We start from the raw sequence: 18,633 nt of genomic DNA on the forward strand, positions 1-18,633 counted from the left end.
TCTTAAAATTTCAGTTCTGTGCCACCCAGGGAAGCATAATGTGCTCAAATGGAAAGGTTTACGACTCCTTACTTTGCAGGTAGAAAATTAGAATTCAGATACACTAAATGGAATATATTCCCTTGCTCGGAGACAAATTAAAAATTCATAATCATTTATTACTTGTACATTTACTTGCAATTAGGACTGGATGCTGGTGATATGCAGACAACTGATGGCTTTACTGAAGAGGAGGGAATGAATAAGAGGAAGTTGGATTTCTTGAGCACACATGATATTGCTGAAGTAAAAGCAAAGGTAGGTTCATAACGCAAGTTCACAAGCATTTATTGTATGTCTGTTTCAAAATAAAATAATGTTATTTTGTAAATATCCATTCAAATATTTCTCTAGGTGCTTTTATTAACTGCTTTTAAAAAAATCCAGAAAATAATGATTTGTAATTTTTTTAGAAGACTAATGAATATTCTGTATTTTTTGTGAATATAGGCTAGCAGCTTGTGTAACATGGAAAGGAGAAATACACTTGCAGATAGAGAAGCACCGGTTAGACTTTTGAAGTCAGAGGAAGATGTAGCTGAAAACAGTAAGGTTGTGGGAAATCCACCTAGAAGAACTTCTGGCATATTTCAGACTTTAGATCTCTTGGAAAAAAATAGAAATACTTCTTTGGTTCATTTAGGTTCAAAACATGTGACAGAGTGGCAACTGGTTAATGACAGCAGTAATTCTGAAACTCTTCGCATAAAAGAGCTTTTCGTATCACCAGAGCTACAAATTATACAGACATCAGGGATAACAGATTATACAGACAACAGAGATATGTCAAAAGACTTAAAATCAGACTACACAAGTTTGTTTTCTGCTTATCAGCGAGTGTGTCAGACCTCAGAGGTAAATAACCAAAATTATAGAAAGGAACCATCTTTTCAGAATCAAGTATCCATAACTTCCAATTCAGACCAAACAGGTCAGGAAAATTTTTACCCAGGACTATCTCTCAGCAAAAAATCTCTTATGTCCTGTGCTCTTGGAAAGCCGGTAATGCACAAAACACAAATAATGCCATTGAAGGATAAACGAGGGTATTCTCAAGTAAAGTTTTCTGATTTAACTACCTTTCAAGAAGACAGAGAAGGAAAGAAATGCTTAACAGAATTGTTGCAAGTACAGACTTTGGGAAGTGGACTTGAAAATGGACAATCAGAACACTCAGGTCAGGTAGATCCTGTTGAAAATCTCATAGAGCAATTGAGGAGAGAATTAGCCTTTCTTAGATATCAGGTGAGACACCTTTATAATATGTGTATATTTTATATCTATTGCAGTTATTTAGAAGATAAATTCAAATCGTAAAAATGCGTTCGTTTACTTTCATCTTTCTTGATTAAAGCTATAGGATTGGGCATTTTTTCTTCTAATAAAAAGCAATGCCAAGTCATTAATCTGCTGTTTATTTGTTGACATAGGATTGAAAAATGTAGGCATATATTTTCATTCTGTTGGTGGAAGAAGTTTGTTTTGCACAACACCTGTGCACACTCACATAGATGTGTATGAACAGGGAACAGTTTTTATTCTAAGGCCTTACACACGTATGTGTAATCAAAGTACCCATCACTTTTCTTATTGGTGCATACAGCCTTGCATCTCATGCAAGTCAATTCTTGTTTTTTAAACAAAATAGTTTGAGGATTATTTTTAAAAATGGTTCTAAATAAATACAGAGAAATACGAAGGGTAATTTACAAACATTAGTTGAATGAAGTAGGGACTGAATCAGTCCTTTGGTATGAAAAACAGATGAGATTTCTGTTAAAGGACACAGATGTTGTTTGACTAGAGGACTTGTCTCCTACCTCCAGAGAGAGCAGATGATGTAAAGTTAGACTTCTAGAATGAGAAAGGCCTTTCATTCTAGGAAACACCTAAGAAGTTTCCGAGTCCATTTCCATGCCAACTGACAAAGATAATGTATATCTATTTTCAGAAAAAAAGATTTCCAGTGAAAAAATCCATTGGTTATTAGAATGATCTCTAATGATTAAATCTTTTAAATTCTCAAAAGGTTTTTTGAAATCTTTTTAAAATCGGTGAAAGGTTGGGTTGATTTCAGGATACTTGCTTCTTTTATTCACATGATAAATCATATAAAAAAAATTATGCACTGGTAGCTTCCTAAATTGGTAGCTTGAAATGCTATGTTAGTTTTCTGTATAGAGGAGGACATTGCTTTGGTTGCCACGGATATATTTGGGGCATGGATCAAGCCAGTCCCTCAGAGTCTCACAGACTTTCGGTCTGTACCAGACTGTTGTTCCAACTGCTGTATGACCCAAAAATACATGTTTCCCTAGACAGTGTTATGTGGGATACACCTTGTGTAATTCTTCCAGTGAATCCACCTCTGTTACCGTTGCATTTCAGGCGGGAGATTCACATGTTGACTGTGAAATTTTCATGAAGGCATACTCTAAATTTTAAAAAAGGCTGAGACTGGAACATTAGATTGCTAAAATTGGAATCTGTGTATTTTTTGTCTGGGAGAAACCATCTAAGAATGTGAGGGGGAAACATCACGGTTAAAATGTGTAAGATAAGCAAATAGGTCTTTCCTATCTTTAACTGAAATGTTTTGGAATGGATGGTATTTCTGTTGAGCCCCTTGAGCATGTGGTTGATCAGTAGAAAGTATAAGTCCATATACATCAGGCTTTTTTCAATTATAAAACAGTTTTTCCATGCTACAGGAGTGTGCTTTGCTGTTGTGATTTCTCTTAAAATACTGTATTAGCCAAACCGTGGAATGAATGCCTTTTTACAGTAGAAAAGAAGTAGGGTTTTTTTATATATTTTGGAAGATAAATCTTGGAAATGTTATCTTTTGTATATAAATGGAGATAGAATCCTATGCTGATAACTTACTGTTGGGTTTTTTTCTAAAATGAGCAGATAGCCAGAGATTTGTTGATGAAGAGTATGCTAAATAGTTATACAGAATTAAATCTTGAAAGATGCAGAAGCCAGGCAGTGCAGGTAGTACAAGGTTTACAAAAAAAAACCCAAACCAGGATAAGTATTTATAAAGTTCATTCATGCTTTAATAATTTTTTCCTGATACTTTTGTTGCTATGAAGATGAGGATGTTTCTTTGATTGTTGCCTTCTATATAACTCCTCATTTACACGCTATGTAATTTCACTGTTGAATATGTATGGATTAGCAATATTTTCCAGTATTTATTCTTATTTAACCACAGAGCCTTAATGAAAACTCTAATACTAAAATTTCTAAATTAAAATTTTTGAGCCTTCTTTGTTCTTTTCTTTAGAATGAGCATCTTGCAAATGAATTAAGTGTGAGAGAGAGAGATTTGGAGAAGAACAGGACTGTAATAGCCAAATTTCAATCTAAATGTAAGTTGCAACCTGTTTTAAAAGTAGGGAATATTTTCAGGTACCTGCAGATTGTTTGCTTATTTAGCTGTTCTGATTTTGTGATTGTGACCACAAATACCTGTCTTTACAGGTGTTTTTTTATATAAAGTTTACTTTGATTTCTTTCACAGTGATTGAGTTTGCTGTGTACATAGAAAGTTATTATACAATTATTCTGATATACTTCTCCACTGTGAAAATTGCGGTTGTGCATTGGTCCAGGTGTGAACACTATGATTACAAAACAGTGAATGTAAATGGCGTTTATCGAATTGGAATTTCTTGGAATTCTCATTAATGAATTTTTTTTTAAATTTTATGTTTATAATAGTGTGTATCTTCGTGTTTGTGTATAAATACATATATAGTGTTGCTAATTTAAAACTTAAATTAGTGATAGTACATGAAGCATAGTTTATTCTTACTAAATGCATTAGACTAGGATCTCTCATGTTTTTCCTTCCTGAATCAGACCTAATAAGGGCTTTAAGTCTGTGAGTGATCCCAATTATAATAATTATTCAATTTACTTGTGTAATTGTAGTGCTTTCCTGGTTCCAAGGAAGTGTTGGGGAATAAAACCCACTTGCTGCTTACGTATATATGTATGTTAGGTGAAGTGCACTGTCGCGCACTCTGAAATAAAAATAACGCTAATTCCTATAGACAAGAATCTCATTTTTTTCCCAGAGAATGTGAATTCCAAAATTTCTTTTTGACTTTTCAGAACAGGCTTGGTGAAACTGCTCAAACTGCTCCAAATTTTGCAGTTCACTCCTGGGTTTTCAGTACAGTTACCGGTATTGTTAAGATGCAGAGAATGTCCTGGCAGATTTGTTGCGTTTTTTTTAAAGTTTACAGACTTCTTAACTCTGTGCTGGAGACTCTGGAATTCCACTGAGAGATTAATGGTGGCAGGAAAACTGTATGTCTTGAGACTTTATTACAGCCAAATAATTTAAACATTCTTTTCTTCCAGTCTGCAGCAGGAATTCAGTCTATTCCTATATACTTCATTGTTACCCTCAAACACTTCCAAGATAGCCACATTTCTGGATTTGTGAAAGCCAGTCACGCAGGCTACTAAAGGAGTGAAAAAATGTTGGCAGGAAACATTGAAGACTGGAAGGTTCAATGAAGTCAAATTTGTTCCCATGAAGCATTTCATTATTGTTTTGTTGGTATTTCTCCAGCAGAATACACTCTCCGTATGTTCCTAGCAGCTCTACTTTTAACTTCCTAATTGGTTATGTCTGTATATAATATGAACATTCTTTTTATATATCACATGAACAAGTATTTATGATGAAATGTCCTAGGAAACCTTAACTTATTTTTTCAATGCTTTTAGACACATTTACAATTTTTATTACAGTAAAAGAATTATCAGAAGAGAATAAACAACTTGAACAAGGAATGAAAGAAATATTGCAAGCTGTCAAGGAAATGCAGAAGGATCCTAGTGTGAAGGGAGGAGAAACAGCCTTAATAATCCCTAGTCTGGATCGTTTAGTTAATGTAAGTTTGATTTCTAAAGTATTATTTAGCTTTGTAGAATTTATATGCTTTTTTTGTCTCCTCAATTACTGTGTTATTGTATAATTAAATAGTAGCTTCCTTATACACATCCTCCCTTAGTTAAAAGTAGGAGTACTTAGTGTGATACCTCTTTAAAAATGCAAATTAAAAATATACAGCAGCAAGACATTGCCAATAAAAATTTAAAAAAAAAATGTCTTCAGCTGGATAGTATAAAACTGTCTTTGGCAAATTTATTGTCTCAGTCATAAAACTTAGGTAAAAGTTTTCTTGCATGTCTCTTATCTCTACGGCACCTGCAGGAAATGTTTAAGAAAAATTCTTTATTCAAACATCTTACCAAAAAAATGAGTATTTTTACAGAAAATTTAACCATTTAAATCACAGTCTGTGGCAAATATACCATCAGGAAACTGATAAGTAGGTTTTAAAACATTAAAATTTCATGCTTTTTGCTAATTTCCTGTGGTCTAAACGTGAGGACTGTAGTTTATTATGAAAAAACAAAGCATTTCTAAACTTCTTCTCTATTTTGTTAATTAACTGTTTACTTCATTAGGCAATGGAGTCAAAGAATTCAGAAGGAATCTTTGATGCTAGTGTGCACTTGAAAGCTCAGGTTGACCAGCTTACAGGACGAAATGAAGAATTAAGACAGGAATTGAAACAGACTCAGAAGGAGGCAACAAATTTCTCTAACCAGCTGGCAAATGCAAATGAAAAGGTACACAATTTATTTAATACAGTTTATTTTGTACTTGGAAAGTGTCTGCTCTGATAATTTAGAACAAACCACACAATGTGTAAGATACTGAATTTAGCCTATGTAAATAGTGTAATTATACAAGTCTTAATTAAATTTGTGTATTTGGTCTACCAGTTTGTCCATTTTAAATTCAAATCTTACTCTTTTTAATGTTACTTTATCCTTGGAATATCCTATCATGTTGAACACCAAGCATGCCTATCTTGTGGGGAGCACTGTGCCCAAAAAAGCTCACAGATTTCTTTCTTCAAAAAGCCAGTAGTCTTGCATTTGTTATTTATAAATAAGTAACAGAGATTCAGTGTTCTAAAATTATGAATCATTTTTTAATATCCTGTATCTTGTTTTAAGTTGTACAACTGATTCAGTGGAATGTTTCTTCCAGGGCAGGAGAGAGGAATGGACTATTATCTTACAAGAAGTCAAATTTAAATTTGCCTTTTAAACAGCTTTGGTGATGCAAAAAGATTTGCCAGTAGCTAATACTCTAGAATAGTGTTTTATGTACTGTTAGAGAACCAGAGAGCTTTTAAGAAGTTAAATGAAAAGGCAAAATTTTTTTTAGACTAAACCATCAAATAATGACTGCAATAATTCTATCCAAAACTCCAGCCTGATTGCTGGAGTCATTTGATAAATTTGGCTTAAGATATTATGCATTTAATGATTTATGGAATCACAGCATTTTTAAAAGGTTACTTTAAAGAGTGTTCGAATGCTTTAGAACGTAAGTGGAAGTGAATTAGGATGTTAGTAACAACCGATGTAGGCACAGGAAAACAATATATTTTCTATCAGTGATTTTTTTTTTAGTTGAATAGCAAGAGCTACTTCTTTATGTTTCTTTTCTTTAGATTGCACAACTGAAAAATGAAATTTGCTTATTACGTCAGTCAGAAGGTGCCAATATTGTCTTCCAAACAGTGAATCTTCCAGAAGGAATGGTTCCTTCAAGTGTTAATATGATTAATTCTCTGAATGAATATTTAATACGTCTTATACAGGTAACTCATTTAGTCCTTGATGTCAGGAATATTTGTGACATAAAGCTAATTCCTCCAAAATCTAGTATCATGTCATGTATGGACATGGGAGAACTCTCCAAAATTATTTTGAAGTTCTGACATCCAGTAAACTCTTTGGGCTACCCTATTTTTTTAAAAGCTGTAAGTATTTTGCTGCATTGTAATCTTGGGAGCCAATACTAATTAAATTTTTTACAACAATTCAGATTTTTTTGTTTAAATCTGAATTTTGAACTAGATATTTGCCCACTCTTCCTTCTACTTCTGCAGTTGCACTCTTTCTGTGTGAAATTCTCTCTTACTGCTGTCTGCGTTCCACACCTGGGTCTGTATGTGCAAATCCTACTCTGAACAGTTTTTCTCTATACAGCCCATGTCTCTATTTACCATATGAACTTTATTTGTCAAAAATATGTCAACATTTTAAAAAAGAGGCATAAATACATTGAAACTAAAGCCAGTGATTCCCATGGGAAGCAAATCAGACAAGTGTATTGTAAAGAAGAATTGATTGTTTGAGAATTGGAGTAAAAAGAACTTACCTTTTTTTTTTTACTATTAAATTATTTTGTTCTGTCTTTGTTCATTTTACTTTGTTGATTAGAGGATATTTTTCAACTTTATACGGTTATAAGGTAGAAGAGTATTTGGAAACATGAGAAGAAAACATCGCTTTCCAGTTAGACATTCCATTAGTATTCTTTGTGGGCTATCAACATGTGTTTTGAACTTTTAGGTATGTAATCCACAGTGCAGTTTGTGCACTGTTTCACACCTATGAATATGAATGCCAAAGTCTATTGGACTTCTTTTCATCTGTTCCTTCTAAAGGAAAAACACACTTCGTATCTGCAGTTCACACAGTTCATGATAGAAGCATTTATCATGAAAAACACAAGGGAGAACGGGCATTTTGATTAATACTTTCATGTTTAAAACCTATGGTAATCACTTCAGTATTTTTATTTGGAAAATAATCATTACTTCAATAATCATAATTATTGGAAAATAATAATATTTATTAGGAACTGGAAAATAAAGAACAGTTACTTAAAAAATTAGAAGATGCAGTAGAGGACTACAAGCGAAAATTTGCAGTAATTCGTCATCAGCAAGGCTTGCTGTATAAAGAATATCAAAGGTATTTTTCTATTTTCTGAATTACAAAAGTTCAACTGTCTAAATGCTTAATAATTTTGAATACAAGATTTGCTGCTGTGTTGAAGTAGTTCTTTGGTTGATGTCATAAATGCTGCTGTTCTTGGATGTGGACCCAATGTATTTTCTTTAGTCCTGTACAGATTCAGAAAACTGGTACAAAACATATTTTCTGCCGGACTCTTTTCATATTGCATATTCATAATGAGGATTGCATTGTGCTTTCTGCATCTGATATCTTGTATTTTATTAGAACCTGGTATTATGGACTCTTCAGTCTCATTTTCATTTGCATTCATGTATGGATCCTAACAGTTTTTCTGTTTGTTTTTCACTGAAATAGAAAAACTAGGGTGGGAAATTGTGTCCTTTATGCATCTGAAATAAAACTATTGTGATAGAAGGAAAGCGTTGCAAAACCATTGGAAAAAAAAAATGAGTTAATATTACAGCCATTGCCTGGCCTTTTGTTAAGAAGTCTGACATCTAATGCAGAATGTGGATATGGGAAACCTAAATTTAATTCTGTCCAGTTCCTGAGGGAAACTTGAACTAACATCTTTCAAAGAAAAAGCCAACTGCTTTTTCTTTAAAGCAGAATTTGGGGAATTTGCAGAGGGTGAGTGAGAAATCTTTTCCTTATGATACTGTACCATTTGGTATGATTAATTAAAAATAATTCAAAATCAACTTAGGTATTCTGTCTCTGGGGAACTGCAGAAGCCTTGTTCCACTTGCAAGTTGTCCCTCTTAGCTAATGAATGTGCAAGTGCTTCACGGAAAGGAAGCAGTTATGCAGAGTCATTGATTATTTGCCAAACCATTTTATCTAGCTTTAAATCTCGTCAGCCAGATTGTGACTGTGAATTGTAAGTTCACAACTGTGAATACCTGCTGAAATCTGCTGGGCCTAGTCTACTTCAAAAAGAAAAGGCCTGTTTTCACGCTCACAGCATGGTGATTGCCAGTAGTATGATTTTTGTCTCCTTTCCTAGAAAAGGGAGACTTGGAGCTTCCAGAGCGGTACTTAAAGTGGAAATGCTTTTCTTTGCAAAGTTTTCAACTTTGCCTATTTTTATGAAGACGTGTGCAAGGAAGTAATTACATTCAAATACAAGTTTGTAATTTAAAGCAGATTAAATCCCATGTGTGTATATTTTTGGGGAGTAAGGCATCTCTATCTCTGCACTATAGTATACATGTGAAGAAGAAATAAAACTCTCTAACTTAAGAATTATTTTCATCATTAAACCAGCTGCAGCCTAAACAGAGGGGATAGTTCTTCAGTAATCCATCTACTTTTTATAACATATTTTTTAAATTACGTTACTGCTAAAAATAACTATCGTGCTTTGCAGTACTTCAGGGTGCTCATTCTAGTCACAGTTTTAAAAATCAAGTCTTCCATCATTCTAAATGAAAATATTTAATTATTATTTTAGTCAAAAGGAAAGCTGGCAGAAAGAATCAGAAGATATGAAAGAGGAAAAGAAAAAGCTAGAAGAGCAAAAGGAACAGGATGCTACAAAAATAAAGGCATATTCTGTAAGTCATTTAATGGCTTTCATTTTTCAAAAAGGTTTTAATACATAGAACAGAGGTTTTAATATTATACTGTAATTTGCTAGATGGGGAAAATGTTGCTCAATTCAAATCAAATCAGAAGGGAAGTGGTTTACTGATTTATTAGTGGAATGTAAATAACTGGCTATCGGTGATCTATGTGTTCAGAATCCGCATCAACAATACAAAAGGTAAATCCCAATTTTAAGACATATACAAAATGTTACTATAGACCTAAAAATCTAAGTGCCATTCAGGAATTAATCCCAAATATTTCCTATCCCATGCATCTACATTGACACAGTTACATTCACTTCCTGGCCCCTTCAGGTTACCAGCACACACCCCCTTTCCTGAGAGCGCTGGTTCACTGTGTACACACACACACCTCCTGTGGTTCTGGGTACCCATGGAGGTGTTCTGTGTTCCCGTGCACCTCCCTGCAGCCGGCTAACCCATGCACTGGTGAGAAATCGCCCCAGGAGGTCACACACACACACCCGAGATGTGGGTCTCCACCGGTTGCACTTGGTACCGCCAGTCCATTCACTGGAGTGAGGAGGCTCATGGTGTCCAGCAGGGACGAAGCGCTCACATCGGCAGGGACAGTGGGGAAACTATGCTTCTTCTATACTAATTTTCAAGCTGACGACTACTTTATTTCAAGTCTCTAATTGTACGGTTACTATTCAGTCTGGTTGATGGTCATCTTCCTCTTTAACATTATCAATTTTGAACAAATAACCCTCTCAGACAGTCTCAGATGTTCTGTTCATGCGGTTGTTTTCCAGGCTGTTTGATTGGGAGGAGGTGCAGTGCAGGCATCTCTGTGAAAAACACATTAATTAATACTAAGGATTAAGGTTATTACTTTGAATTACATCTTATTTATATGTACCCGTTAATTTATATGTATCAGTATCTCATAAAAACAGGGAACAGAATGCAACTTTCTATTTTGATTTATTTAGACAAAGGCTGAAGTCAATATTCTATTAAGAAAAGAGAAAAATAACTTTTTAAGAAGATGGTATTTAAAGGTTCCTGGAATTGATGTAGGTGCCTAATCACAGACAAAACACAATTTTAGACGGCTTTGGGTTTCTTTGGGCAGATACCAAAAGCTGCCAAGTATGACAGAAGACATATGGGACACACGTGTCCTTTTTGTGAAGCAGACACAGGGCAAGGATATCACAAGGTGTTGAAAATGACTGTGGGTGCCTAAATTTAGACAGCTGATTTCTCACCCCTTGCTTCTGCTGAGGGGTAACGGTAGTGGTATGTGGTCCTGCGCATAATCATGTTCATAACTGTAATTGGTTTCCTAAATAATTGCGTCCTGAGGCAATTAAGTTTAAATATATTTCCAGAAAAGTGAAATTGAATTTTTTTTGCATGTTCCTAGTGTCTGTTTAAAAAAATGAGAGAGCGAGCACATGGCATCTTACTTAATTTTTTCAGTATCTTACACTGCATTTCCAGTCACAGGAGCAGACTGTAGTAGGACTGAGATATTTCTGGTGTTTATTTTTTAAAAGTCTTTAAAATATAACAGAGTTTTACGATGTTAGCAGTGCTATCAAAGTATTGCTGAGATCTTTTAAGAAATTACTGTTTCCCAATAGCTTTTGTTTCCAGAAACACATTCTATCCAAAGATAAGAAATACATACTACTATTTAGTATTATTTTTTGTTAGTATGTAATTTTGATTAGAATTGGGCGAACATTTTCAGATTAAACATTTCTATGTGAATCTCACAATTCACTGTGAATAATCAATGAAAATGTATTGCTTGCTCCTAAAATCTTAAGAGAAACAGGCTTCTTGATCAGAAAAGACAAATCTTTGCCAGTTGTCGCGGAACTAGATTTTTTTTCATGGCTTCAAGCTTCCAGGACTCTGGAGTTTTTTTTCTAGCTACCTGCTCGCTCTTCTCCATTAGGCTTATAGGAATCTGGGATTTTACAGTTCCAGTGTCTACTCGCTGTCTCCGTGGCAAGCTGATGTGTGTGACAGCAAAGCTAAAGCTCACGTGCCTTCTGCACCCAGAGTTGCTGTGGTTCCCTCTCCCTCTCCCTCTGCCCCTCCTCAGATTTATACACGCATGCAAACACATATGTGTGCACGCATACACACAAAGACACACACATGTTTCCACAGGAGGGGTCCTGTTGTTACTTTAATAATACTGGTTTGATCCTCAAAATAGGACATTACTGGTGTTTGTTAAGAACCACAAGAATACTGTTTGGTTTCGAAAATAGTTCCAATACACTTGTTTTGATTCTAGTAAAAGGGGGAAGACTGATGACAGTGTATGCAGAGAATTATTTATGTTCTAAATTTTGAAAATACCAGCATTAACTAAAATTCCTATTTGTTAGTCCGATGTATTTACCTTCTATTTCTCAGAAACTAGTGATTTTTTTAGATTTAAATTTTATCTGTTCTTAAAATAGAATATTGTAAGTATGTGTTAAGTGTGTGTATATGTTTTATTAGCAAAAAGAAATTATTTCAGAGAGATTAACAGAATTTTTATACATCAGTTAAAAAATGCACAAGAAAGCTTTTTTTACCATATTTCTCTACAAAGTTCTTGTTAAAAAATTATTTTACAGAATTTACTCAGCGCGCTTCAGCTGGATCCTGATGAAACAAAAAAAGTACTTGCAGAAAATAATAGAAAAATAACTGTTTTACGAGTTAATGAAAGGTCACTAACAAGGCAGTGTACCACTTTACTTGAAATGGAACGACATCTTAGAAAAGAAAACGAGAAACTAAAGGGTGAAATAACACATATGGAGACTGCAGTTGTAGGGAAGATTGGAAACTTGCAACGATTCAAGGTATAGTTTATAGTAATAATAGTACACATTTTTATTTTTACAATGTGGCAATAAATACACTTTTTTTTTAAGTGGAGGAAGTGCTAGTTTCTTGAATGCATTACCCAAATGCTTGTTAAATGCTGTTATAAATTTTGTCAAAACATTCTTTGTATTTAAATAAGCATCATAATGCAAAACCTGTCAGTTTTCCCCTTCTGAAGGTGCTTCAACAAGTTTATTGAAAGCGTCGTATGAAACCAAATTTTACTTCTTGGCCTTACGTGTTTCTAGGGCCTATATTAACTCATTTTTATAAAATATGTTTTTGACAGTGCCTTACGATCAAGAAGCAGCTATTGATAAAATTACCCAGAGAGTTGGAATACCAGAGAAATTCTGTCAATGCTTATTGTAAGCAGTTTATAAAGATGGACAGTAATTTAGTAAAATAAACGAGTATCATTTTGTAAAGCATTATATTAAGTGATATTCTTTTTCTGTGGAGTAACTTTATTTTTTTTCTATTTAGCAGACCTTAGTAACCCATTGTGTTGGTTGTTTTTGCAGGAAATGGCTAGCTTTAAGATTGCAGCTCTGCAAAAAGCGTTGGATGGGAGCGTGCCTTTGTCTGAGCTAGAACTGGCCAATAAGCAGTATAATGAATTAACTGCTAAATACAGAGATATGTTACAAAAAGATAACTTGCTCATCCAACGAACAACAAACATGGAACACATGCAGGTAATGTTTGCATTATGTTTGAACCCTAAGTGGAAAACAACCTCATTATACATTCATTCTGCATTTGTTTTTATTCTCACGTAATAGAAAGATAGAACGGGAGTCCCAACACTAGGACTGCTGGTTATAACAGTTCCACATTGGGTATGAGATGTTGGAGCCAGTCTTAGTGTTGCTATTGACTTTTAATTTGCTTACCTGGTATTTTTCACTGGATTAAGAAACATACATGAAATCCAAGATTTTATTTCAATGGGCATACATAAAAGCATTTTGTTTAACTGTATTGGTGGGTTTGGTTGTTTGGTTTTTATGTATGTTTGTTTGCTTTTTAACCTAAGCCCTGAGTATGTTCCTTATGTGCTCTTACTAATTCGTGACTTACAAGAATGAAATGTTCAGTTCCACAAGGCAGTAAACCTTTGTAATTTTACTTCCATAGGAGAAAGTAAATAACCAAAGATTGTTCGCAATGCATTTGCACAATGTCATAGGGACTGCCAATACGTAACTATTCCTTTGAACTTTTATTCTCAATTAGAAGGGAGCTTCTCTTCAAGAAGTGTGAAGCTGGCTTCAGAACACATTGCTGCTTCCCACTTTTCATTCATGTCAGAAATAATAGTCCAAGAAAGTAGAAGTTTAACCAGCAGTTAAAATTCATGTCATGTTCTTGTCTGTTGGGTTTCTGTGGTTGACAAGGGTTAAATACATGTGGTGGGGGTAAATTTACTGAACAATTAAATTTGTCTGTTTGGAACAGGTAGGTGCATTTCTGTTAGCTACAGAATGAATGATTCTCAGTTTTATGAAATTTTGTGTGTATGAAAACTTGCATTGCCTATTTCACAGAGCTAGAGAATCTATTTATCATTTATCAATAGCAAATTAAAAACGTGTTTAGAAAACTAGAAAATTAATACGAAGTATTAAAGTTGTTTTACTGTTTAATGTGGAATATTTTTTTTCTACTTGGAGGAGTGAAGGAACATTTACAAAACTAATGTTTGGCATCGTATTAGATGCCTAAAAGAGCTAAAAGAAGCATATGATCTGTCTCCAACATGTATTTCTGTGCAAGGTGAACTATCCTGTGCTGGATGAAATATCCTCCAGAAGCACTTCTTTCTTTCCCACTGTTAATGGGGCGTTTAGTATGACAAACATAGATTTTTTTCATCTAGCTCTAGACACTCTAGGAATTACAGTCACTGATGATAAAGATTCATGGTAATAGTAGTTGACAGTAAGATGCAACATAGAGAGAAAAGACTAGCATTTTTACACTTAGGAGGAAATTTATGCTCTTCTGTTGCCATATATGTAGATTTTCGGTTGTGGATAGGTAATATCTGTTAATTTGAAAGATTTATAGATTCTAACCATCAAGCATGTGACAGTTAAATAGTTTGCTGTCATATTGCAACTTTTTTGTCGTACAGCGTGAGAATGAATCCTTGAAATCACAGATAAATTTATTGAATAAGGAACTGGAGATCACAAAGGAGAAACTTCACACTGTAGAACAGGCTTGGGAACAGATGACTAAGCTGGGCAAGTATGAAAGTTATATTGCAACATTAAAAATCAAATGTTACGTCCTGTGTAAAAGTAATATTTTTAAATGTTTTAAAATTGATGTATGTTAAAACAACCAAAAAAAAAAGCTAAAACTATTCATTAACGGTCTTAATTTTTTTTGTGAAGTGCTTTCTTTTAGTTTTTTTCATTTTACTTATCTATTTGACCAGAAACAAGTTTGGTATTTTCCTCTGGAAACTGTTCCACATTGACTTTTCTGGGGTTACTGGGTCAAGGATTTAAAAGCTGGAACTTGTAAAACAACATAACCTAATTTATTTATTTTCTTTTTAATAAGGTGCAATATGTTCTAACTTGATTGTCAGTCAGTACTTTATAGCTTGTCAGGAAAATGATTTCTTTTTCCTGGTTTCATGCAATTAAACATAGTATTTTTTTCTTGATAGCTGGGGCTTCTTTGTGTACAGTTTGCATTCCCATTATTCAGGAACTCATCCACATCTACTTCTTTTACAGATTTTAAATTAAATTTCCTGAAGATTTACCAGCTGAATTAAGGATAAAGTGAAAAGCTACACTGAAAATAGTTACCAGTCTCAATAAGCATGGTTGCAGATATACCCATTTATAATTCATAATAGCATTTTATTCAAATTAGATACTTTTAAAACATGTAATAAGGCAAGCTAACCATGCCTCCAGTTTAATAATAATACAGGTGTTTTGATAAAGTTTATCTGACAGAGATAAACAAAACTCATGTTCTGTCTCATGGTGCAAATAATTTTCATAGTTGAATCAGCTTGTGATTTCCCTAATTTAAATATTTTTTAATGTAGGGGATGAAAATGCCATGGACAAGGCCACAAAAGCAATAACCAACAGTGAGATTTTGTCCATTTCTAAGAAAATCACGATGTTGGAAATGAAGGAACTAAATGAAAGACAGAGAGCAGAACATTCGCAACGAATGTATGAGCATTTAAGGAGTACTGTAAAGCAAATAGAAGAACGTAATTTTGAACTGGAAACAAAATTTGCTGAGGTAAATCTGTGGGGATACAACAACATAATTTGACACATCGTAGAAGCATATTTTTGAGCTTTTCAAACAGTATTAATCTATTTTGTATCATGACTGGCAAATAAGCTTATGATGCAAAATATATCTGCCTTTAAGAGCTGCAATTTTGCATGCACAGGACATTTGTAAAAAATATAACTAATTAATTTGTCAGTAGTTTATTTCACACACTAGTAAACACTCTGTAAAACACACGATGAGCGTCTTGACAGATAGTTTGCTAGTTTTTCAGCAGACTGCTAGAAAAAAAGTCTGGTTTGGACCTGTTTTCTCTTGTGTCTAATTCATATGTTAGACCTTTGCATCCCTTTTGCAAATGATAGTGTCATGAATCTGTTACAGAATGGCAATGCCCTTTGTCACGTGCCAAACATTACCTATAACACAGGAATAGAAGTCATGTGCCATTGAAGCTGATGATCCTTAGTATTCCTGTCGCATCAGTCTTAATCTTGTTAGATTTTTTTGTCCCCAGTGATCATATTTGAAGTTTGTTCAATAAATTCGTTATTTAATAGACTTTATTATGATTTCCAGTCTAAATTTATTTCTAGGCAGTTGTACACATCTGTTTTTGTGCCAGTATTGGCCTACAATTTCAACACAAGGAAAGAAAAAGAACAGACAGGAACATTGATAAATTGTATTCATTCCTCCTCCTTGTGCTTTGCTAGACTTTAGCCTAGATATTTTAGATTGTTGTTGGCTGGACTCCCCATTTCTCTTTTATTTTAGTAGTGTTTGTTACACTGTTTAGATTTGGATTATTTTGGGACATGGAGTAACTGAAAGTCTATAAGCCTTTTCAGCAGCAATATTGTTAAAGCCTTTTCTGATGGCATGACTTCTTTTATTTCACTAAGAAATACCTCAGGTGATGCAGCCTAGGATCACATTTACCTTTTTCTCTTTTGCCTATATTATTATCTGTCTTGCAATGCATTTATGTCTGCTGGTCTTCCTTCATTTTGAGTTGATGAACTCCTCTAACGCCTCAATTTTTTTATCAGTTCCTCTGCACTCCGTTTTTTCCTCATTTCTGTATCTTCAGGACATACATTACCTGTTTCATATACTCCTGTTCTCAGTGCCTCCTAATGTGGCATCATTGCTTTTTTAGAGAGAGATACGTATATATAGAACAAGATTGTGCCAAGGTAGTTAATGAAAGTTGAAAGTTATATCAGTTTAAGAACTGATAACTAAAAGAAGACTATTAGACATCTCCTTCTAAACCCAGAGAGTACTGCCTCAAATATGTGAAGTGCAGATAATAAGATACACTACACTTTTTTAGTTTGTTTGGGAAATAAGTTATTTTATTAAGGAGTGGTATCAGATTAATTTGTCTCAACTGTATTTACTAAATTAATTCCTGAGGCTTCTCTATGATGCCTAATGCTTTTCAGGTGTCTGTCTTTTCTTAATGCTCTTTGGTTTGAATTGAAACATTGATTACTTGGTATTTAATAATAAAATTGAAAAAATCAGGCTGCTTGAAAGAACATAATTTAATTATGAAAGTTCTTTTTAGAGAGAACAGAAGAACTAGACTATCGTGAGTCTTGGCACTTATAACATGTTTTCGTGTTACCAAGCCCGCTCTACTAGGTAATACAGAAACGTATAAGTAAGACTGTTCATTTCCTAAAGAGTTTACAATCTTTTTCTTTTTTTTTTCTTATTTTAGTTTAAGAGCAAGTTATTGCAGTAATAGTTTTAAGAAAATTCACTAATAAAAATTGTGCTTAATTTAGAATCCTGTTCTGTGCTTACCTGTGTATCCATTCCTACGTGTATGTAATGCTGCAAACAAAAAGACGTTCAAGCAGAGAGGAAAGGAAACTGTTTTTTGAAGACAGCTGAATACTGTTTTGTAATGACTGAAAAAGAAAAGATACTTTTGCCACTGCTTTTTCTTTGCAGGGCTGGGAGAGTTGTGTGCTTAGGAAACCATTTTGTTTGTTTCTCATTTTGTTGGGTTTTTTTTAAGCTCACCAAAATCAACCTTGAGGCACAGAAAGTGGAACAGGAATTAAGAGATGAACTGTCAAAGAGTGTAAGTAAGGCAGTAAGTGATGCAGATAGACGACAAATCACGGACCTAGAGAAGCGTGAGATGGAGCTCAAGATTGAAGTATCAAAGTAAGTGTTGAAGTAAAAAAATCTGAATGCAGTAGGTTTGGTAGCATGCAAAAATTTAGGCTGTATAGACTTCTGTAATTCACTACTTATATATTAGTAACAGATAATTTTCAATGCCTAATTTTTTTGGCATTTATCTGTGACAAATTTGGAGTTGAAAATTAACCATTTAATGCATGACTATAAAGAAAGTAATTAATTTTTATTTGAACAAGAAATTAACTGCTGGCCTGGATAGACATGGGTATGTGTGGACTTAGATACTTATTACTAGTATTTTTAAATGAATTAATTAAGGTTTTTTTTATTTCCGCGCCATAACCTACCTTAAATGTATCAAAATCTCATAAAAGAAATTGGAAAGCAATTCTTACTTTCAAAGAGTTGGATATCTCGAAGATTCAGCTGTAGCGGGGGGGTTGCTGTGTACATAAAACAGATTAACTTTGTATGCATAAATTGAAAAACTGACCTTTTTAGCTATGTTGATATGGACATTTGTCTGAGTAAATAATGTATTCTGGTTATATTCCTAAACCAGCAAAGTCTGTGGGGATATTTGCAGTGATTTTTGACAATGAAAATTGAATTGGGAAAATTGAGTTGGAGAAAATTAGACTTGGAGAAGCCGAGAATGGAATTGAGAATTAAACTTTCTGAGCATTTATGTCCTGAAGTGGGAGAGAAATAGAGGGCAGAGATGCTTAGTTCAGGTAGAAACCGTGGCATTGTTTTGCTAGTGTATGTTACTGCTAGCAAACTTCTGTATAACGTACAGGAAAATGTCCTGTGA

At 34.0% G+C, this 18,633-nt stretch overlaps 2 protein-coding genes across 5 annotated transcripts in view; both read left to right on the forward strand.

The window, feature by feature from the left end:
* The window catches only part of LOC128907809 (centrosomal protein of 290 kDa-like), a 53,577-nt gene that overhangs the window by 13,130 nt on the left and 21,814 nt on the right, over positions 1–18,633 (forward strand). For 3 of the 4 annotated variants that reach the window (XM_054197121.1, XM_054197143.1, XM_054197128.1), the window contains exons 18-29: positions 185–297; positions 3,332–3,416; positions 4,813–4,955; positions 5,536–5,700; positions 6,597–6,746; positions 7,793–7,908; positions 9,368–9,470; positions 12,116–12,346; positions 12,896–13,069; positions 14,512–14,623; positions 15,451–15,656; positions 17,689–17,840. In XM_054197121.1, coding sequence (XP_054053096.1) covers positions 185–297; positions 3,332–3,416; positions 4,813–4,955; positions 5,536–5,700; positions 6,597–6,746; positions 7,793–7,908; positions 9,368–9,470; positions 12,116–12,346; positions 12,896–13,069; positions 14,512–14,623; positions 15,451–15,656; positions 17,689–17,840 — 1,750 coding nt within the window. The remainder of the gene's footprint in view (positions 1–184; positions 298–3,331; positions 3,417–4,812; positions 4,956–5,535; positions 5,701–6,596; positions 6,747–7,792; positions 7,909–9,367; positions 9,471–12,115; positions 12,347–12,895; positions 13,070–14,511; positions 14,624–15,450; positions 15,657–17,688; positions 17,841–18,633) is intronic. The other variant, XM_054197135.1, reaches the window with a different exon arrangement.
* Positions 323–1,496, forward strand: LOC128907830 (uncharacterized). Its single transcript, XM_054197169.1, has one exon. It carries the CDS (start codon positions 508–510, stop codon positions 1,354–1,356), a length of 849 nt encoding a protein of 282 aa, XP_054053144.1. The 5' UTR covers positions 323–507; the 3' UTR covers positions 1,357–1,496.

Source organism: Rissa tridactyla, chromosome 1 (assembly GCF_028500815.1).
Source record: "Rissa tridactyla isolate bRisTri1 chromosome 1, bRisTri1.patW.cur.20221130, whole genome shotgun sequence".
NCBI lineage: Eukaryota > Metazoa > Chordata > Aves > Charadriiformes > Laridae > Rissa > Rissa tridactyla.

Excerpts from the sequence above, each read along its gene's own strand:
- LOC128907830 (XM_054197169.1), top strand. The coding sequence starts at position 508 with ATGGAAAGGAGAAATACACTTGCAGATAGAGAAGCACCGGTTAGACTT.